General features: G+C 37.2%; 1 protein-coding gene across 10 annotated transcripts in view; it reads left to right on the top strand.

Moving 5' to 3' along the window:
- The first annotated feature begins 5,072 nt into the window (after positions 1 to 5,072).
- Positions 5,073 to 23,421, top strand: part of LOC113093074 (uncharacterized) — a 30,070-nt gene continuing 11,721 nt past the window's right edge. Inside the window, exons 1-9 of one of the 10 annotated variants that reach the window (XM_026258916.1) lie at positions 5,073 to 5,281; positions 5,743 to 5,920; positions 6,689 to 6,765; positions 21,095 to 21,177; positions 21,281 to 21,404; positions 21,511 to 21,591; positions 22,145 to 22,343; positions 22,433 to 22,636; positions 22,853 to 22,987. In XM_026258916.1, coding sequence (XP_026114701.1) covers positions 21,286 to 21,404; positions 21,511 to 21,591; positions 22,145 to 22,343; positions 22,433 to 22,636; positions 22,853 to 22,987 — 738 coding nt within the window. In that variant the 5' untranslated portion in view covers positions 5,073 to 5,281; positions 5,743 to 5,920; positions 6,689 to 6,765; positions 21,095 to 21,177; positions 21,281 to 21,285. Of the gene's footprint in view, positions 5,282 to 5,742; positions 5,921 to 6,688; positions 6,766 to 10,170; positions 10,401 to 15,232; positions 15,489 to 15,510; positions 15,661 to 21,094; positions 21,178 to 21,280; positions 21,405 to 21,510; positions 21,592 to 22,144; positions 22,344 to 22,432; positions 22,637 to 22,852; positions 22,988 to 23,421 lie in introns of those variants that run through there. The other 9 variants (XM_026258919.1, XM_026258921.1, XM_026258915.1 and 6 more) reach the window with 9 other exon arrangements.

Raw genomic sequence — 23,421 nt, 5'->3', positions numbered from 1 at the left:
ATCTCATTAATTTCCATTTTCATTCATTTTTTTAAATGTAAATGTGAACATTTTGAAAAGGGTTTCCATAACAAGTGGCTATATATTATATAATATATATTTCTAATATATGTGACCCTGGACCACAAAACCAGTCATACTGTAAGTAGCATAGGTATATTTGTGACAATAGCCAACAATACATTGTATGGGTCAAAATTATACATTTTTCTTTTATACCAAAAATGGTATATATGTTCCAGAAGTAAATTTTGTAAATGAGACCGTAAATATATCTAAACTTAATATTTGAAAGTAGTTCCCATTGCTAAAAACTTCATTTGGACAGCTTTAAAGAACTATATTCAAATAGTTGTATCTCAGCCTAATATCATATCCTAACAAACCCTACATCAATGGAAAGCCTATTTATGTATAACATAACATATATTGATGCATAAACCTTTTTTTGTTGGTTTGTTTGGTTTTTTTAACTTGTTTTTATTACCCTTATGACTGGTTTTGTGGTGTGGGGCCACATATATACCAAGTGCACTGATTTATATTTGGTAGACATTTATTAATATTAAAACAAAATTGCTTCTCTACTTACTCTACTGATTTTTTTAAGTAATAATATTATGCAAACTAATGATGCCAAATTCATTTTTACCTCTTATTTATATTTTATGCGCTAGAAATAAAATATCAATATTAATTAAAATTTTAACCCTATGAAGCCTGATATGAAATAATAATCAAAATGATTTAAAAATAAAAAAAAAAGTCTCTTAAAACTTTGGAAAAAGCATAAAAAAAATCTAAAAGATAATAATAATTTTGTATCATATTAGATACATCAAGCTTTATGGAGCTCTTACTCAAAAGTTTTATTAGGCTCAAAATGAGTGAGATGTGATTTGGTACATATGTTGTTATTTACAGTATATAGGCAGAAAAGCTAAGTCGAAAAGATTTTTATAACAGTAAACATATAATGCAGCGCAACAAAATGACTGAATAAATTATGTATCATTTTTGAAACATTTTACAATTTTTTCTTTAAAAAAAATCTGTGACTTTCATGCCATTGACCCATATTTGAGCAGATTTTGTGGAAAAATCTGTGGAATGGATTTAAATATATGCCTTATATAGCTACTACACTCTTATTAGTAGGTCAAAGTATTGTTAAATTAATTTCAACTATTTAATAATCACATACAGTAGGAAGCACAGAATGTGCTTAATTTTATGATTGACAGGTTGTCAAATTCAGCTTGAAGTAAATCTGTGAGTTCTGTGGGAGCAGATACATGTGGGCCTAGCGATCACTGTCCAATAAAGCTGCTGCAGAAGCTGCTGGAAACAAGTGATGCAGTATTGCCACATCTGGCCACATATTGCCCCCAAATCACGACCTTTGGATGTCAGTAAGATGTTTCGTTTGGCTCGCATCTAGTCAGGCTCAGAAACTTTCTGTAAGCATGCTGCAGAACAAGGAGAGAGTTTGACCTCAGCCAGCTGTGTCCAAAAAGCTGATGTGAGCCATATGACCAGCGACAGAAAAAAAGCAAAGCTGATGTGCTTTCATAACAGCTTCATAATTAACAAACATATGGCGCTCCTGTCAAACATTTAGAAATAGAGCATGTTCTCTTTTTTCATGTTCCATCATGCGACTCAGGCTCAGATATTTTCAGCCATTCATTGTGACAGCCTTGTTTATTTTTACAGCAGCTAAGTGTGTTTACTGAGATTTTAATTAGGCTAATAAATTATGCTTTTAATAACAAATTGTGACAATGGAATTCATAAAAAAACTTGCACTATAAATGCACTATATACACTATAAGTCTATATGATATGATATGATATGATATGATATATGAAACTAAAACTGAAGTAAAAACTATTAATAGAACCTATAGACATATGTATTTAAAAAAATTACTACAAATTATAAAAATACATAAAATAACTTCAATATTTACATGTATTAAAAGTAAAGATGAACATTTTATTGTCATAAAACTATATAGTAACACCAATAAAAACTCATCACAATATAGCCTGAATTTGCTTTACAACTACTTTGACTTTCTGATATTGATATATTTCCTATTTAAATAGTAATTTTGAGAGAGGTCACATACCACTTTTTTAATTATTCCTGCTAGCAGGTGATCTCACTAGTGGGCGGGGCATTCTAATTATAGAGAGCATTTGATTGGACACAAATTTCTATAGTGCAGGATGAGTCACTAATATTTTACTCCGTTTTCCTGGAAGAGAAAGACTGTAAATTTTAACTGCATGTGCAAAATCCAAGTCAGAAAATTGGAACATTAAATAGCTGTTATATAATACAATGGCTCTCAGAGAATCTATAATAAAGTCATTATAAAATACATAATGCACAGTAATAAATTTGCAATAAAGCCATAATGAAACATTAATGCAGGGCTATGGGTGACGTCCAGTGAAATAACCTTATCCTCACTGATCTGTTCTCATTTTCAGCATATAACTGACTTCAGATTTGATTGATGGATGGCATTGCATTGGGTCTAAGTGAACTATAATGATCATGTATTTCCTGTTGATGCCAGTAATTAGGGCCGGGCCATAAACACGAAGCGCTCTATTGTCCTCTCAGTATGCTTTCAAAACCCATTTCTGTTTTATTTTAATGTACATTAGTGTAAAGTTGATAAGCTGAAAATATAGCCTAATGCGTTAATGTGAGTCTACATTTTGGACATTTTGAAATAAACAAACCAAAATAAATAAGCAATCTGTAACCCCAGCAGGGTCAGAGCGAACTGAAATGTTCAATCTACAATTTTATTTGTGTAAGAGGAATTAGCTTTCAGTGCAATTAAATGGAAGACAGTAATAGACATACTCTAACCTGGAAAGAGTCATAGCACCCCCTTGTGACTGATATGTTCATTACATGTATTAAATTGAATGGGTATTCTCTCTATGCTATGTATAAATAATTGTAATATTTGCCAACGAATGAAGCCATTTCTACAGGATTTTAATACTTAGATATTAAAGGACAATGTTGTGCATAATCTTCATTAAATAAATAACAAAAAAAAAAAAACCCACAAATATGCATTTAAACCTTGGAATCGTGTCAGCTGAAAGTGTTTCCTGCCTTAAAATGTTCTGTTAGCTAATTAAACAGACTAATGTGCAGTACATGTCTTGAATGGTGTAGCAAATAGAAGCACAAGGCATTCAATTAAGTGTGTTTCCTTACTAGGGCTGTTATTTAGTTTTAAGTTGTGTGAGCTGAAGTTTGTGTTTATGTGTGTGAGATCGCTCTCATTGGATTCTGAATGTCAAGAGCTTGTGTGTCTTTTGAAGAGGGTCTTTCTCATTTCGTGAAGTGCTTGTAGACTACTTCTCTTCTTCGTGTTCTACCAAGACAACAGCGTCTCAACAAGCAGTGAAGAAATCTCCTTATGGCCTGATTGAAGCACTCATAAACACTGCAGTAAATATTACTTCTCAATTTAACATATTTTTAAAAAGGGTCAGGAAGTAGTAGCGCAGAGATTTGATCCTCTTGTAGCCTATTTACAATTGGGTTATGTTTCATTTACATTATAAGCTATTTGATTCACTGTATCAAACAAAGTATTTTAATTAAAGTATTTTAATTTAATTTAAAACCATAATTATTGTGCTGCCATGATGTCTCCGCATTACAAATGTTTATTTTATTGTATATTATATATTTTATATTCATTATAACACTTTATAATAAGTAAACAGTAATAAAATATTTAAAAATTAAGTAACTTAATTAACATACTTTTTATTAGATAACCTTGAGTTTTAGATAGCATTTTTTAAAACATCTTAACCATAAAATAGTTCTCACTTTAAATGAGGTCACAGGATTCAGAAAATGTCGTTAATTAAGTGCTTTAAAACCTCCTTTATTGGACATTAATTGCATTTTTATTCATTTTTTTTATTATAAAGTGTTACACATTCATTTGATAGATATATAAAAAGACAGACAGACAGACAGATAGACAGATAGACAGACAGACAGACAGACAGACAGATAGACAGATAGATAGATAGATAGATAGATAGATAGATAGATAGATAGATAGATAGATAGATAGATAGATAGATAGATAGATAGATAGATAGAACTTAATTTCAATAAAACTGTAAAGGAAAGTACACTCACAGTGTTTATGTATATGTGGAGAACAGAAGCCCTCTTGTCTTAGTACTCTTTAAAGTGCAGCCAGTGCACACACACACACAAGTGTTTTTATGCTAACTTTCTCGCTTACTAGTGAGCCTTCCTCCACAACTGCCTGCCCACCAATACAAGGTTGTCTTGTTGCCATAGTTACCTAGTGGGTGGTCTGCATCCCACTTTTGTTCTTCTTCCTTTGACCACTGTACTGGATTGCACTGTGGAGGATAACACAAATATACACAATAATTAGGACAAGCACAAGAAAAGGGGAATAATTATTGAACCACTCCAACAAGAAAACTGCAGTATTGTATTGTAAACCTCAACATATGGTCTACATTATTGACGTGGCTAAAACTTTAACCTATTCTGACTGTTCTCTTTTTCTACATCTTTTCTGATTTGACATTTTTGTTATGTTTAACACTGAGTTTGAAATCTCTGAAAATTCTGACGGCACCCATCCACTGCAGAGGATCCATTGGTAAGCATGTGATGTATTGCTACATTTCTCCAATCCTGTACTGATTAAAAACAAACCCATCTTATATAGCATTAGGATAAATACATTTTCAGCAAATTTCCATTTTGGGGCAAACTGTTAATTTAAGTAAATAAATTACAGAAAACTAAGCTTTTATGGATCAATTGTAAATTAAAGTTTCCATTTATTACAAAAACAGCGCGTTGCACTGAAGTGAAACTAAAAGTAATCTACTAAAATAAATAAATAAATAAATAATAAACATTCTCTGTAGTGCTGTTCAATACGAGAGACGAGAGATGCACGAGCTCGTGAGCCCAAGTGTCACTCCAGCGCGTGAGCTGAATCGCACTGACGTCACTCAGTGACTCAACCGCTCATCCTTAGTAAAAGTAACGCGGCTGTGAGTAACAACTCTTCTGGTCTCGGCTCATCAGTTATTAAGCTCTGATGGAGGATACATGTTCATATGGCGGTGTTACAGGTGGAGGAAGGCTCTATGGAGCGTTCTTGAAGGAATTTAAACTGCGCAATTATTCCTCACACACGCAGAGTTCGGTTTTCAGCTCATGTCGCAGGTAAGCTGATGAATATATTTAAATACAGTTGAGTTGCTAACTAATAAGTAATGTTACCTCTTAGATGTTACAACAAATAAGATCAGTCCTGCTTCACTAAATTGTGTTCGTCACTTGTGCGTTTCTTTGCTAGCTCTAAAAAACACACCACTAGATGGCAGTGTTTGAATACAGAAATGTTTAAGATATTTCCATGGGTTGTATAGCCTATTATTTAACAGCGTTCTTTTAACATTTATTTACACTCATTTCTGTTCTGTTTATTTATTATTTGTTGAATTATGTATACTGTTTTTATGTTGTATTAAAAAATAATGTATATAAATATATTATATTGCTAGAGATGTAGCAGCTGTGTTTTGAAAATGTGACACACCTCATGACATCTTGTCACCTTTACAAAAACAAAACATTATGAAAACATATTCGCTCTCTCTGTAACTTTCCTGTCATTTGCACAGCTGTCCAGCAGCTGGGATTTTTCCTTCACCCCTGCAGTGGGATGGCAAATGATGTCACTAATGCTGATGCATCTGCAGCCAATAGAAAAGGGCCATTGGTACCAGTTTGTGAAGAGCTTCTGTCTGATTGAGCTCAGGGAGATGAACAGCTTGGAGAGCCAATCATCATGGAGACGAGGTGGGTCTTTTAACTCCCCCCTGACCAATAATCATGGCTTCCGTAGGGTTAAAAGATGATGACACTGACTGAGCATCATATTTCACGTGTGTAGCATGTTCAGACAAAGCTGTTGCCAAGCAGAGCTGGTTCACGTTTATGGATTTTCAACAGATTTTTGATTTATGATGCTACGAATGTTAGAATTATTTAACACACTTCTTATCAGTTAAATATGATGCATGAAATGTATTATAAAATAATGATTACGTTTGCATTGTCCCATCTGAATAAAAGTATATCTGTAATTTTAAGTTGTTAGTGATCTGAAAATACCTATATCCTGTGTTAAAGTTTATTTTATGCTCTGGACATGGATGACACTGCCCAAAAGTGTGCAGTATGTTAATAAGAGTTGTGTGTGGATTTATAATAAGAGCAAAAAAATCCCATAGAAATACAATAAAAAGCCATATCTAGAAACCAGATTTATCTATAACACCCTAGAAATCATCCAGAATAGCCTAATAGCTCCCTGTAACATAGTGGCGTCAACTATTAAACATGCATAATCTGGTTGGAATTATAATTAAGAGGCAAAGATATGAAGCGTAGCACATCACCACTCAGAACTAGATGCATCTTTTATGGCTCTGTTGCACCAGAGGAATTCCAATAAGCTATTTCATGCATCACTGTTTAGTGTGAATCTTCTGTATGTCCTTGTGCTACTGCGAACACATAAACAGTATTGATTTATGACATCTTCTGGTTTTTCTCTTTGCATAGACTCAGCGGTCACATGTGGTTTATGGATGTGAGAACTCCATGTTTGACTGACTCAAGTGTGTAGTTCTGTTACCATGGTGAGCATGAATCCAGCTCAGCCAGACAGAGCATCTGATTGGCTGGCATGCCAACATTGGTATATCATGCAGCCGGCTGACTCGCCCAATGGAGACCGTGCAGCACTGGAGCTGTTGCTAAGGGCAGTCAGACAGGAATCTGTCTAATGTCTTATGATCTGTGTGGTTTTTGTGATGCACCATCTCTGTGTGTCCATCGAATTTGGGTTTGTACTCACCCTGAACACTGTCTTCTCTGCTTATTTGATAGGATGGGGATGGGGCAGATGGGGTACGTGGGTGCTATGCACAGAAAGTCACGTAGGCAAGACCCCCTCCCTTCTTTCACCCACTGCCTCACTGCCTCAATAGCTCAGTCTAAGTGCCTCAGTCTCATTCAGAAGCTGTGGATCTGCCCAGCTGTGACCAGACACCTCCAGGAATGCACAAGCATTTTGAGTACTCTTCTGTTCTTCGATCTTCCTCTTCCTCTCTGCTCCTTTCCTCTACTATGTCATCCTGTCCTGTCTTATGCTCTGTATTTCTCATCTATTCTCAAATCTCACCATCATATTTTTCCTATCATATAACCTATTGTGTTCTATCATACCCAGTCCACCCATTTCCAACTTTGCTATTCTCTATTCTCTATTCTCAGAATCTATTCTTATGTCTCACAATCATTTATTTTCTTATTTCATCTATTCACTTCTCCTCCCCTGTTCCCAATCTTTTTCCTATCCCTATTCTATACTATCGGATGCTATCGTATCCCTATACCAACCCATTCTATTCTATTCTATTCTATTCTATTCTATTCTATTCTATTCTATTCTATTCTATTCTATGCTTTTTGTTTTCCTATCCTATCTTATCTTATCCTGTCCTATTCATACTCTTTCCTACCCAGTTCTTGCCTTATCTTATTCCATTATATTATTTTATATTCTATGCTTTTCTTATTCCTTTTGCTATCCTATAATTGTCCTGTTCACTCCTAGTCCTATTAGCACCTATTGTATTCTATTCTGTTCTATTCTATCATATCCTGTTCATATTCTTTCATCTGTCATATCCTCCTCTATTCTTATCCCATCGTTTCCTGTTTATTCTGATGGAGTCCTATTCTATTCTGTTCTATTTTATTATCATGTCTTTTGCTTTTCATATTCTTGCTGCTATGCTTTCCTGCTATCATATCTCTATCATATTCTATTCTGTTCTGTCATATTGTGCCCTATTCTATTCTGTTCTCATGTCCTATGCTTTTCTTATTCTTACTGTTATACTATGCTGTCCTATCCTACTGCTACACATATGCTGTGTACTATATATTCTATTCTATTCTGTCTTATGCTGTCCTGTTATCCTGTTCCTGTTCTTTCATATATAGTAAATTAGTAATATATTTAAAATACATTTATTTCATACTTAGTTAAAATCTATTAACATATTTACTGACAGATAACTTTAGACTTACTGATATAAACATTTTAATTAACTTTACTTGGCATATTACTTGTGCACAATGTACTTTTCTTAAAGGTGCAATAGGTGATTGTCTTTAGGAACATTTTCCAATTCCCATCCTTGTGCACATATTTTGCATGTCTTCCTTAGTTAACACACCCAATTCAGATTACCAACTCATTAGAAGTGAGCTACGTGCTATGAACTGTGTTCTCATTGATATGATCCCTACACCATGTTCAATGCTCCCTACTCCCTTAGCAGGGTTTTACTTCACTTTAGAACATGGGTAGTAATGTTGTCTCTGGTATTCTGGTCTGTGAGCATAATTGTGTTCGGGGGCGTGGCTATGGACAGTAATTGCAGGGAGGGTGGGACGATCAGGCTAATGTTAGCATTGTGCAAGATCTCCTACTGCACCTTTAATTTAGCAACTTTTTATTGTTTTTAATTCAACAAAACAACATCAATTTAAAAAAAGAGGAAGCAACAGAAACATCTATTAATTTTACAATCTTAAAAAAAAAAAAGTCCACTTTATATAGTCCAAAATGTTTGAAGAAAAACATTTCCATGCATTGATGGTAAAGGGTTTAGCCTTATTCGGCTGTGTTGTTGTACATTCACAAGTCACTATTTTAAGGATGCTACAAATCTAGAATGACGTTTTAATGTAACTTTTGATGATGATAATTTCAGATTTTAAATGCTAAATATTTAAACTGTACCTGAAGTATATTTGGAACAGTTCCACTTAAACACAATAAAATATACTAAGTATATATTTAATTTTACTTCAACACTGCTTCTGCAAAATTAAAAGTGCATTAAGTACAAAATTAGTTGTTCCAATTGAGCAGACTTTAAGTATACCAGTTTAGTATACTTAAAAATTCAATTGCAGGGTATTTTATTAAGTACACAAATATGAAAAAAAAATATTTGTAGTATACTTGGCATGAAATAATTGTATTTCAAATACATTTAAGTTTTTTTTTTTTTTTTTACTACTACAGCTTCCCTGTCTTATTATATCCTGTCCAATTCTATTCAGTCCTATTCATACTTTTTCCTTTCTTGTCCTATTTTATTCTATTCTATTCTATTGCTGTTGTTTCCTTTCACATTCTTTCTTGTCCTCTCCTCTCCTGTCTTATCCTATGCTGTCTTTTTCTATTCTGTTGCATTCCTGTTGTTTCCTATTCTATTCTGTTCTGTCCTCTCCTGTCTTTTTCTATCCTATCATGTCTTGTCTTGTTCTGTTCTGTTCTGTTCTGTTCAATTCAATTCTATTCTATTCTATTCTATTCTATTTTTATTCTATTCCATTCTATTCTATCTTATGTTTTATAATACAATTAGCATTTCCTATTCTTGTTCCTAATGCTGTTTTACCCTGACCTATGCCATCCCTATTCTGGCGTATCCCATTCTACTGTCTTACTTTTCTTATTTTTCCTGTCCTATTGCTTTTTTCTTCTACTCCTCTCACTTATCATTATCAGCGCAGGTTTTAACTCATTAAAAACTCTGTAGTACCTGTAGTGACCACATCCACTGTTACATGGAGAGATGGTTACAAATACCATTCCAGACTATAATTATCTATAATATAAGGTTATGGATTCCACAATTTTATATTTCTTCAATCAAAACAGATTTAATTGAGCATATAGATATTTCCGAGGCTTTGAAATATACCCGATTCTTTCAGAAAATGGAGTCTTTTGTCACCCTACAGTGAGGTTTAAAAATAGCACATAGTGTGTTGGCCTTGTTCCAAAACACACACATACAAGGCAGACACTCTCTCTCCCACTTTTTTTCTCCACTCATTTCCCACCTCCAGGGCTCATATTCGCTGGTATACCTTCACTGACACAGTTTGCTCTCTTCTGATTGGATGAAGTGAGTTGAATGACAACTGAGCAGAGTGCAGAAGCAGGAAGCAGTGGCTCCGCCCCCAGGCTGTGCACGTGGATGAGTCTGCTGTGAACATCTGAAAATCAGAGAGAAGAGAGGAGAGGGGAAAGGGGGAGGAGAGAATTAGGGAACAGAGGCGACAGGATTGACTTGGGAAGGAGAGGAAGGGAGAGGAAAGGTTTGTAATTCCTTCGAAGAAAAAAGGAGGAGGAAAACGGGAGAAAGAGGGGAGAGAAAGAGGAGGTGAAAGAAGAGGAGAAGAGGTAAGCCGAAGATTTGAAAGGAAAGACTGTCTCTTTTTTTTTAAAAAAACATCTCATAATAGTTAGATGTACATGCATGGGGTTTTTAAGTGCAAATTAGCATGGGCATGTGTTTCAATATAGGTGAATATTTTGTATGCGTGCATTACGTGCACACTGATCAGCTCTAAAGCAGTCATTCATTATTCTGTCAGCAGTGTGTGTGCGTGTGTGAGTAGTAGGATTACAGATGCATTGCCTCACATCATTGCCGGCAACTGTAGTTACTGGTATCGCTTACACTGGCTCTCTGGTTCCATGTGATTAAATAAATGCCATCATGAGATTACAATCCCTATGGCATGCTAGTTTTCATATTGTAAGAAGACTGTCATGCACTGGTTTTTAGAAAACGCCATCATTTGTTATGCATGCCAACTCATAGAGGAAGTATAGCTCTGTTATTACTGTGTTTACTTCAACAGTCCACTGTATACTGCAAATGTTTCCAGGGGAAAAAAACATTGGAAGGCTATTGTTTGCACAGGCCTGCATGAGCCTTAATGGTACACATGCCGTGGTTATCTCCACATACTGACCTACATTTACCGGAGCTTTACCGCAAGCAGACAACCGTGAGCTGCTAAAAGATCCTTCTAAAAATAGAAGCTTAACTTGAGTCATTTGGTAAATCTGTAATGAATGAAACCGTGATGTCAGTTAAATGAGATCAGTTGTGTCTTGTAACCTTGTAGACTGAAATGAACCTTCCTGAGTCGAAACCCAGAACAGAGTTCAAACACAGAAACAGGAAGTCTGTAATTGCAGAATTAATCGTTTGTGAGGACAGCTTGGAGACTTGAGTCAGCTGTGTTTTTGGAGACCAATTTTGTATTTGCTGAAGCTCGAGCAGATTTGTTTTCCCTCGCATAGTTACGAAGTGTCTGCTAAAACCTTTAAAAGAAGAAAGTTACTACAATTCTTGAACAGCGAAGTCTAGTGTTAAACCTAAGCAACAACACTGTGAATATGTAATTATAGCACTCTTAAAACACAAACACAAGCCATCATTTTAAACACACGTGCATACTGTGCACCTTTTACAGCTCAGCGGTAAATTGAAACATTATGTTTGGTTCTGGTTTGGACCACGGTGGTCCAGCTGTGTGAGTCGCAGTGGTGGTGGTTATTATGGTTTGGGAGTGAAGGAAACTTGGTTTTGGAAACATCCTAAAGTTTTGCCAATCCAAGCACTTCACAACCTCATATGGGAATCTGTGGTTCTGCAGAAACTGTCATTACTGGACCACCATTGTTTTGGAGCTCATCAGCTACTTGTTTACAGTTCTTCCTTGTGTCGTATCTGCTACACTTATCATATCTGCTTGGATTGGTTTACTGTAACTCTACAGTATGATCTCAGCAGCCTGAAAACAAACTTTTGATGTTGAACTTCTTTCAGCTGATCTTCACCTGCTAACATCAGATCTCTAAATTCTGTCTAAAAGTAATGCCTGATATTTCTGATATCAAACCTCTGAATTCCTCAGTCTGATATCTAGTGTCTGGTCTCAATCATCTGGCTTAAACTCTAATCTCATCAGTCTGACCCAAAACTTATGAATTCTTCTGCAGTAGTCTAATTTCAGAACTCTTGATCCCAGGCCTCTTATTTTAACAGTCTGATATCAAACATGCAATCTCAAACTTCTGCCTTAAACACTAATCTCAAACTTCTGATCTTGTTTTACTGCTATCGTTTTTGTCGTTAATTGTTGGTAAAATCCAAGTCCAGTTATAACGAATTATTCTAACTGACAATTTAAAAGAAAAAAAGGTAAATTATAATAACTTAGCTAGAAACATCTTACATTTACTTACATCTTACATCAGCAGAAACCAATGCTTGGCCTACCCACTGCAAGTGTACAGTTCCTTAAAGGGGACATAACACACACGGTTTCACCCAATCTCATGTTAATCTTTAGTACCTACAGAGTAGTACTCCATCCTTCATATCTCAAAAAAGGCTTTAGTTTATTATTTTTATAAAATAAAGCTATACGCTTCTCTCCGAGAACCGCCAAGCTCCTGGATGTGTGTTGTGGGCGGAGCTAAACCGTGATGAGCCCTTTAAATCCGATTGCCAACAAAACACAGATATTTGATGCAGTTTCACTTACCGTCTGCAATTCCGAATCATGACCAGGATATTTTATCGCTGAGACCGCTCCATCTTTCAGTATCAAACGATTCGCAAATAAAGTGTCGAACTGGGTCTTGTTTATAAAACATTCATCAACCGCTCTGTTGCTGTCCTGAAAAACAAACTGCATCCACTGTTAACATAACGCTGTGTTCCTTTGGTAAGCTGAACAAAGTTATCTTTCCCTTTACAAGTGTAATGGGTTGAATGAGACGTGAGACGTGCAGATCCATTTGCAAGGCTTTATTTAGAACGAGATGTGGTCATAAAACAGGCATGGGTCAGATAGTGGCAAGCTGGGACATTACGGGCAAGACAAAAGAGTATCCAAACGAAGACGTAAGTCAGTCGACGGTGAACGTAATCCTGAGGCCGAGGCAAACAGGGAATCCACAAGAAGAGAAGAGGTGCAAACAAAGTCCAAAACAGAAAGGCATGTGTGATTGGCTGCAACCATATGTGATCAGAGTGAAATGGATTGTGGGAACTGAAGTCCAGGGTAAGTGTGACCATCTGTTTGATAATGATCTCTTGTGATGAACAAACGGAAGTTCATAGACCAGATTCATGAAAACAAGTTACAACCAAAAACACACTTCTTTGGAGACATTCTTCCAGAGCGATTACTGTACAGCATTGTTGCTGAATGCGAACCGGAGAAAGGGGGGATGTGTTCTTCCAGGAGAAATGCCCAAGGAGTTCCACCCATAATTGCGTCTTGAACATAGACTGTCTAAATACATGGACGTAGTGTCCGTGACGTCACCTGTAGTTTTCTAAAGTGAGTTTTTGAAGCTCAAATTGTCATAGAAAATGGGCAAAAAGGCTGGAGGTGGTTGCTGAAGCCATGCTCATCTAGCTCAAACGCAGTGTGTCAGCAGTAGCAATCCACCTCTCACTCAAGTGGCCACCCCCTTAATTATGCAGAACTTTAAGGCTTAATATAACTTAAACAGATGAGTTATAAAAAAAAATTCATCCCCCTCACAGTTGTCATGAAGGACAAAATAAGCTATATAGATCAAAATAATTTTACAATTATTTTACAACGATGTAAACGTTTTATTTTTTCTGCTGTAAAGTTGGGCATTTTAACATTGGAAAGTGTATGGGATTGACTCCCTTTTGCAGCCAGCCTCTAGTGGCCTGTCTATGAATTACAGTTTAAGTCACTTCCGTGTTGGCTTCACAAGAGAGAGCGGAAGGTTGCTTGGACATAAAGAGCAACGATTGAATAAAACTTTCAGAAACTTGTTAGAAACCTGGAAGTGTGTATTTTGCACAAAAATACAATTTTTTTTTTTATGTCCAAATCGTTTATATAAGTCACTGGACCTGAACCCAATCCAGATGGTTTAGGGGTGAGCTGGACCACAGACTGAAGGCAAAAGGGCCAACAAGTGCTAAGCATCTCTCGGGAACTCCTTCAAGACTGTTGGAAGACCATTTCAGGTGACTACCTCTTGAGAATCCCAAGAGTGTGCAAAGCAGTAATCAAAGCAAAAGATGGCTTTTTTTGAATAACCTAGAATATGACATATTTTCAGTTGTTTTTGTTATGTATATAATTCCATATACAATTCCACGTGTTAAATTCATAGTTTTGATGCCTTCAGTGTGATTCTACAATTTTCATAGTCATGAAAATAAAGAAAACTCTGAATGAGAAGGTGTGTCCAAACCTTTGGTCCGTACTGTACACTTTGGTCATGTTTAACATGAGAATCCAACTCTTTTTAAACAGAGTAAATAACTCAACACACATGAAATAGCACTAACCCCCCACCCTCAAAATGTTCTTATACCTGTACAAAAAGTGTTACCCTCGAATTCTGTGCCATTAAACTAGATTTGATTTAGCTAGCTTGACACTGTAGCAGTCTTAAACTATCTTGCTCCGTAATATTCTCTTAAAATGGCTTAGCCCTAACAGCTTTACTTGTTTTATAGCAATAATGAGAATCCCTCAAGGAATCCTAAAGTGTTGTGAGGTATTCTGAATTGTGTTTCAGAGTTCATATACTTGTGTTAAAGAGGTTCTAGGACATTAAATTGCCAATATTTCCATGCATTACAATAAGAACATATTTCTTTACATTTCTAAATATTAGTAAGTCGCTTTTGTTACCAGTTAGTAAATTGTAATTTCTTCCATGTGGAAATAATTCTTATCAGCTCTGGAAGGTTTGCATGTGGTACATGCAGAAGAAGGAAGGTTGTCTAAAGAACATGCAAACACTCATATCTGAAGTCACTGAACAAATAAGAAAATAAATCAGACAGTGTGAACCAGACAGATAAATCTTTACAAGCAGCCATGCAAATTTTTCATTTGCTCATAATCTCCCTCAGGAGGTCTCATAGTCCATGTTTGCATGTGTTTCTCTTCTCAGGTAAGAATGCTGTTTTGAGCTCAGAAAGTCTTCTGTAGCATTGAGCTGATGTGCAGTGAGCAGAGTTTATGATTGGTTGCCTAGGAAACACATACTGTACTCTTTAGGTGTGGAGAGAGAGAGAGAGAAAGAGAGAGAGAATAAGGGTAGAGTGAAGGAGAGGGAAGGTGGGGGAGGGTCTGTACAGGGAAAAGCAAAAAAAAGGAAAATAAATGAAAGCAGACTGGATGGTAGAAGGGGGTTGGGCTATCTTCTCTCAACACCACTCTCTCTGCCTCTTTCACTGTCTCTCTCTCTCTCTCTCTTTCTGCTTACTCGTACCATTCCTTCCCTTTCTTTGTCTGCTGAAGAAGAAGGCAGGAGAGGAGGGTGCAAATGTGAGAGAAAGCGAGAGAATGTGTTGAGAGAGAGAGGGGGGTAAGAAAGGACAAGACCGAATGGACTAGGCACACTCGCCTTTTTAACAATAGAAGCTCACTGCACTTCCTGTCTGTCAGTGGCGTTCCGTGAGTAAGTCCTCTCAGTCTTTTTGTGTGTGTGTGTGTGTGCGCATGAGTGCACGTTTTGTCAGAGCTGTCATCCGGTACTTTTAAAGGTAAAGGTGAAACATTTAAATGTATATTGCGCTCGAGCAGTGGGCAAACAGGAAGCAGTGCCCTTCTCTTCCTTTCTGACCTGCAAGGTAAGAACGCTTGTGCACCTCAGGAGAGGAACACTCATCTTTCCTTTCCATGCCACTTAAATTTCAGCCCCTCCGGCTCACTTTTTCTGTCTTTGTGCTCCATGTGGTTTATTTTCCTTTTCTTTGTGCAGTAATGTGACTGACTGTGAATGTTTTGCAATAAATCCCCTGCAAGTCTCTACAACTCAAAGTAAATTGTGAAGTTAGCTGCTGAGGAGATCCTTTTGTACATAACACAGTGTTTGTGTGTGTGTGTGTGTGTGTGTGTGTGTGTGTGTGTGTGTGTGTGTGTGTGTGTAATACAATAGCAAGCCGGTCTCTACTGAATACTTTCTGTACAGGAAGTATGGTTATTATAGCTGGCGATCTTGATCTCTGCCATTATGGCTCAACACAGATCTAATAAAAGACACCGCCTCGATGTGTATGTCTGCAGTGAACTTTCTCAGACAACCTCCCCACGAGCTGTATCACCGTCTGCATGAGAGAGATTTCCTCAGTTTGTTATCTGCCAAAGAACACCCAAATGCACGCATTACGTTACTCTCCCATGGGGCCCCATGGTCACCTGTCGTCCCTGTTGGCCCAATTCATTAGCAGCACCTGAAAATGAAGATAGAATGATAAGAGAGAAGAGAAACGGAGACAGAAACATTGGCATATCTCCAAGAGTTGTAAAAGAACTGAAAATAGTTGAATGAGTAATGTAAATATCTTCTTAACTTTAAGTGTGTTATACAGAGAGTTTTGCATTTAAAGAAGCATTGAGCCAGAATTGTTTTCAGTGGCACCAAAATCCATTGATTCATTAAGGGTAAATGATATTTGAGATCTACAACAGTGAATAACGGCTTCACCAAATCAAAGAAGACTATTATGTGGCTTAAGGTGATTTATAATATAGTGCAAAAGTCATAAGGAGCACTTTATTGTCTCGCTCGAATGTCATTTGCACTTATGGCAAATTCATACTTGCAACCAATTTTAATTTTTGGGACCACAGAAGTAGAGTGTGTCTGTTTCAAAAGAAGGGTTATATGAGAGATTGTATGTCTTTATATTCTCACTGGCTTCCCTTACATCAAAGGTATTTTCTATCAAATTAGCTGCCCTATGTTTAATGACCTATCCACCACCAAATGCATCCGGCCTGTTACACCACACACTCTTGATCTGATATAAACCTCATGTGCAAGAGCAAGTCTCATTCTCTCTTTATTTAGAGTAATATGAGATATGTATACATGTCAATCCGCCTCTCAGATTGGATATCAACTCATAAACCCACCGACTGTGACCCCAACAGCTGCAAAAGCACGTCAAGTTTTTAACGACTTGTGAGCATCAGTGGCACCACTACCTAAGTGCGAAAGAACAAAACAGAGAGACAGAAATCCTGTGAGAAAAACTCTCTCAGAAAGTGTGGCTGATCGTTTGACAGCATAGTAGAGAATCACGTTCATGCGGTTACACCGAGGGTCCCACATCAGCAAATATAGTCTGTTTAAAACACAGTTTTCTCCACAACAAAGTCTTGCTTGACGTGAATTACGCAAATAAAAGGCGTCTTGATTGAGATTACAAAGCTAGATGTCTTTCTGCGTCTGAAACTGAAACTGATCAACTAAACCTCAAATTCTCATACGTGATATGTGTCGTTTTAGATTGTCGTCTGTATTTGTGTCTAACAACATCTGCATTTTGCTTTCGATTTAGAGAAACCCAACATATCTAATTTAGATGTTTAAACAGGAAACCCCTCGCAGTTCGGCCTAGCCACTGTTGTTTACGTCTGCAGTGTGCGTGGGTTTTTTTCAGTGATTATTGAGTCTGAATTTCTCTCATATATCAGTCAGTAAACCAATCTCGCTGCTCCTGACAGCAGTGGCGCTCCTATCTTTCTCTTCCCACTCTTCCTCTCTCTTTCCAGCTGTTTGATTCTTGCTGTAGTTCCCCTCTGCTCTCATGAGATATCGGTTTCAGATGGACAGTTATTGTAGACTCTTTGTTTTCGACTGGATTCCTGACTTTACGATCTAGTTTTGCGAAGAGTTCAAGTCAGCGCAATCAATGTGGATTCTAGACTGCATGGCTTTCTATGGAGTATCAAGCTGTTTGGGGTTTTTAAAGGGTCATATCATTACGATTTATGGAACTGGAACAGATCCAAAAACTAATCATCCAAAATGACTCGTTATAAAATTTCAGATGTCAAAACCCGAGTTCAATCAGTAATTTAATGAGGAAGTATACTATTATTCCAAAAAATGTTAATGGAAAACAGTAAAATGTAGGAGATTTTTTTTTTTTTTGCTTATCCTTCTGGATCCCAAAATTAGGAAAAAAGGGAACAAGTTTATTTTTAGCAAGATCCCTAAACATTTCAGTCTGATTTTAACAGTTCATGCTGCTAATTCAGTATCTGTGCATGCTTATTTTGTGCCACAATGTAATGTAGGCTCTTAATTAAGAAACAAGAACATGCTAACTGAATGAGACTTCGCAGCTTACCTGCTGTTACTCATTTCTTATGCAAAAAGTCAGTTTACATAAAGCCCTAAATGCACAACAGCAAAAATGGCCTGTTTAATTCAGTCAGAGAGCACAATATTGACTAAATGCATACATGTACTAAAATGATGTGTATTTTTGGTGCAAAGAAATCTTAAGTACGCCTCAGAGGGGGAATAAATATGATATGACCCCTGTAGAACTATGATACAAAAGCAGAATTACTGTGGTTACTGATATGGACTCGATTAAATTAAGAAAAGCAAGATATGGGATAAAAAGAAATTTAAGACGTGCATTGCTGGGCAGCCTTAGGCCCATTATTTTCTAATGCAATTCCTCCTTAATCTAAGTGCATGTGTGTGAAACTGGAGAGACTCATAAAAGCTTATATGAAGAGGAAGATGCGTGAGTGAAAGCTCTTCGGATGATTCTCCAACTGTCTCTCTGCATCGCACCTCATTTGAATGTAATGCAAAGAAGCTGTACTCATCCACGAGATGTGAGACTCTTCACTCATGCATCCCAATGAGGCCTGATAACAACCACAATCACAATTGAACCACTTGAAAAAATTCATGTAGGGAAGACATTTCAGGCTCGTTTGTAAAAGTGAGATATTTTTCAGCACTGTGTGTAGGTGTGTATGAGGTCACGACCACAACTGCACAGCAGTGTCACATTTTTACAGGAAGTTAGAACCACTTCCTTTCCAACGGAACAGTTTGCAGGGTTTCTATGGCTACCTACATTAGCAGCATGTCATTAAAACGTTGGCATACACACACAACCCACTTATTCACGTCAGTCTTGCATCACTGTGTTTTGTATCCTCGCTGGTGAAGGCACCCTGTGAGAGTCTGGTTTGGACTGAACAGGTGTGATGTACCTGGATAGGTTTGTGTAACCTGATCAAGGCTGACGCGGAGCCCGGTGCGGGGTAGGGAGCAGGCCCCAGGGAGTTAATAAAGGGCGGAAGCAAAACGATGCGCTTGTATAAGAAAAATATCCATACATTATGTAAAACTTTTTAAACCTTTTTAACTTCTGCTAACTGATGTACTTGGGTTCAGTAAAGAGGCCTTTATTAACTCCCCAGAGTCATGTGGAGCACTTTTTATTTTGGATGGATGAACTTTTTGGGGCTCTAAAACTCTCGACCCCTTTCACTCCTTAAAAAGCTTGGAAGAGCCAGACATTTTTTTATATAACTCTGATTGCATTTCATACACTTTAAAGTCATGATGAACGGAATTATTGCGACATACATTTAAGTGAAACAAATTATGGGGGGAAAAAATTAAGGTGGAGGCTTGGTTTAGTTCATTGATTGTTGATTGGATGAAGCTAGATCTGAATGGAATATCTTTTTTAAGAAAGAGGTGGGCTTCATGTGGACTAAATGATTGGAAAAGTCCAGCATACATCATGTACATCAGAGAGAAAATTCAACTTTAATCCGCTTCAAGCAAAAACTCCTAATTAAGCACATATATGAATTATTCAGTCACATGACTTTCATATGACACAGTCACGTGACATCTAGGAATGCATTCAGTAAATGTGTTTCCATTGTAGTTTGAGCGAATACAGTATTTTCTTACCTGAGAAAGTAAGCGTACTTGTTTTTTGCACTTTTTTTTTTTTAAGTCTAGCATTTTATATGCAATATTGGAAAATGTGTATAAAAATGTATGGATTAAAACATGGCTATTGTTCAGATCTCTTTCGAAGTTCTAGAGAAGGTGCATGTGACATTTCTAGGCAAAAGTCTCCATGTGTTCTCCATTTAATCTCTTTGCTGTTTATGAGAAACAAGAGCTCTCAACATAATAGATGGGCTATGGCAATGTGTGTTTGTGTGTGTGTGTGTGTGTGTGTGTGTGTGTGAGAGAGAGAGAGAGAGAGAGAGAGAGAGAGTGGAAAGAAACAATACACTTTGACACATACAAGTGTGTCAAAGTTCAAGTGAGTGTGTTTGAGTATGTGTAAAAAACGCTATTATGAGATAAAGATAAGCGGTGAAACAGTCTTTAACAAACACAAAGAGCCTGCAGTTGCTCTGTCCTGATCTGAACCAGAATGCACAACTGGAGTTTTACAGTATGAGAACTGAGCTATTCGTGGACCAGAAAGAGCACAAATGCCCTCCTTTAACCTCACACACACTCGCACACTTGTTGTGCTTCTTCCTATGATAAAGGACAGTTGGTGTGGGTGGGGTGGAGAGTGGGGGGCAGAGATAAGAAGAACAGGAGCCTGTGGATCGCTGCAGATGCTTCAGGTTGAACTTGTTCCAGCATTGCACGTTTGATCCGTTTCCTCAGTCAAATCTAGAGGAAGCGTCAGTCAGGTGCTAGAAAATCTTCAAAGGTGTGTGGGCGACGTGAAGATCACAGTGAGATTTATTTATTTGACAGTTATGGACGTTGTGTTGTGTTGTGCAGCAAATTATGCGTTGTAGCCACAAATACGCTATAGAGTTAGCATACGTGCGGCTACCATGGAGCCATGTTGTCTTTTCTCTCAGGAAACTGATTTTGACCATCATTTACAAGAACACATCCTGAAGATTTCCTTTCTGCTGTCCCCTCCCTCACTTAATTTCCGTCGGTCTTTATGTGTCTAACTTCCTGTGGAATTACTATTGCTATTGCTTAGACTAAAATGTTGTCAGATCCCTAACCCTGAGTATTGTAATTAAACCAGTAACTTGTCCTGCATTGTTTGATAAGGACTTGATTGATACCTGTTGGACAATTACAGTGGATGGAAAGTCCCTTAGATTTACAGTGAAGGACAATCCACACTACTAATGTGCTTCTAAAAATATCACAAACAAGGCATTATTCTTATCATCTGAAATTATGAAAGAATGCTTTATTCATCCTTGTCATTTGTTTTTTCTCTTACTTTTATTCAGAAAAGCTCAAATTGAAAGTGAGGGAAAGTGTAGTGATCTCCGTTGAGATCTGCCGTGGAGGGATTCTCAGACTCATCAGTGCGGTCAGTATTCAGAGGATGCTTTCTTCTCTCAAGAACAAGGTACATCACGAGTGAACAGCTACAGTAATTGCTTTTGTATGTGTGTGTGTTTGTTTCGCCTCAGGCTGAATGTATCACATAGCAGAGCAGTATTCTGGACGTAACTCGTGGGACTCCTTCCCCTCTTCTGGGCCGAATCGAGCACCATGGTCCCCAGGCGGCAACCGGCACTGGGCCCCTCCATCCAGGTCATCCTTTCTCCACACACACTTCCAAGTGTAGCATCCGTTAACTGAACACTGTTTTATTGTGTATATCTTACAGTTGTTAAATCATCAGTTCTTCTGTTTTCAGGTGCAGTGGAGGGAACTATCAATCCCCATCCCAAAACTATACAGCAGGAAGAAGCTACCCAAATAAAGCTTATAACAACAGGTCAGTCAGTCTTTTTTTTTTTTTTTTTTTTGCTCTATTAGTACTGAAATCCCAATTTGCGTCCTACACACTGCTTTATCACAGCTGCCCTAAAATGTAATATACTATATATATATATATATATATATATATATATATATATATATATATATATATGTATGTGTGTGTGTGTGTGTGTTTTTAATATTTTTATTTTCATGTTACATTATACAATAAAAAAATTTTAAAATCAGTATTTTACTGTTTGAATGTAATATATTTTATATACATATAAATATATAATACTTATAACTATTGTATTTTATACATTTATATATTATATAAATAATTGTTTGTGTTTTTTATACCACTTTTAGTTTTTATACCTCTACTAATATTACTATTTATGTTGCTAGTACTGTACATGCCGTCCAGGTGTTTTAATGTACGTTTTCAATGTGTTGTGATTTGGTATGCACAATATTGCATGCTATATGTTACAGATAAAATGCTAATTTGCGATGTTAACACTGCTGTGTAAGATTCATGGATGGTATTCTTCTTTATTTACAAGCAGACCTCCAGGTTTCAGCAGGGACAGGCCCCACACACACCCCAGAGACAGAGGCATCGGAAAAGAGCAAAGGGTCCCGAGGGGCTGTGGACCAACACAGAGCCAGCACCATAATCCAGTGCGCCCCACCCTAAACTACAACTCAGGGTGTGGAGGACACCTGTCTAGCAACAACAATCACAGCAGCCAGCCACACAGGGTGAGGGCATCCAAATTTGTAAAGATACAGTGCTATCAAAGATTAGCTAAACACAAAAGATCTATTAATATCCTGAATGACTGTTTCAGTATGGGGGTCCACATCAGCAGCAGCGTTCCACTGGGCGTCCCCCACAGACGCAGGGAGACAAATGGACTCAGTCCAGGACATTCCAAGGGCCCTCTCTCAAACGTCCTGCACCACCTCACAATACATCACCACCACACCGGGATCCATCCCCTTCACGAGACGATTGTCCCGGCAAGAGAAGCAGGAGCGTCAGTTCACATCAGGTCAGTCATGTTCCTTTCTTTGTTGAAAATGAATATGCTAATACAACTACTATTTACATGTAAAATATTATATTTTTCTGTTCATTTTTGGTTATAAAGTGATATGTCAGTCAAAAAGATTTGGTTAGAAAGAGGCAGTAGTCTTAAAGCACCATCTGCTGGTCGGAATGAGAACATCCTTTAGTGATCGTCCATGACTCTTGATCAATTCTGCAGAATTTCCATCTGAGAGAGAAATATTTCATCAACCGTCCACCTCCATCACATCCACCTCGGCCATGGAGCCCAGCATACAAAAGCTCAATGCCCTGGAGCCTGTCTGAGAAGAGGTCCTCCCCCTCTCGATTTCAGGTAGACCAGTGGTCTCAGCTGTATTTTTTGAGCAAACGATTTTCTATATATGCCTGGAAGGAAGGTATACAACTCTATACACTTTTTAACTTCAATACACAAGGAAAAAGTATTGAACACGTGATGAAAGGGAGGTGCAAAGAGGCATGGAAAGCCAAGACACCTGCTAAAATCTATGAGTAATTAAAAAGCAATCCTGCCGCTTTAGTCAGTGGAAATTAATATTAGCTGGTTCAGTCCAAACACCTACAGTACCAGGATGATGAAGATGAAACAAGGATGGACATTTCAGCAAGACCGTAACTATGTTTACATGGACATCAGTAATCAAATTATTTACTTTATTTTAAATAAGCCAATATTATGATATTCTGTTTACATGAGTTGCTTTAAGAATATTCCTTTCATATTCCCATTTTACATGTTATATTGTT

The sequence above is a fragment of the Carassius auratus genome, unplaced genomic scaffold, assembly GCF_003368295.1.
Source record: "Carassius auratus strain Wakin unplaced genomic scaffold, ASM336829v1 scaf_tig00214857, whole genome shotgun sequence".
NCBI lineage: Eukaryota > Metazoa > Chordata > Actinopteri > Cypriniformes > Cyprinidae > Carassius > Carassius auratus.
This window is presented reverse-complemented; position numbering and strand designations above follow the sequence as displayed.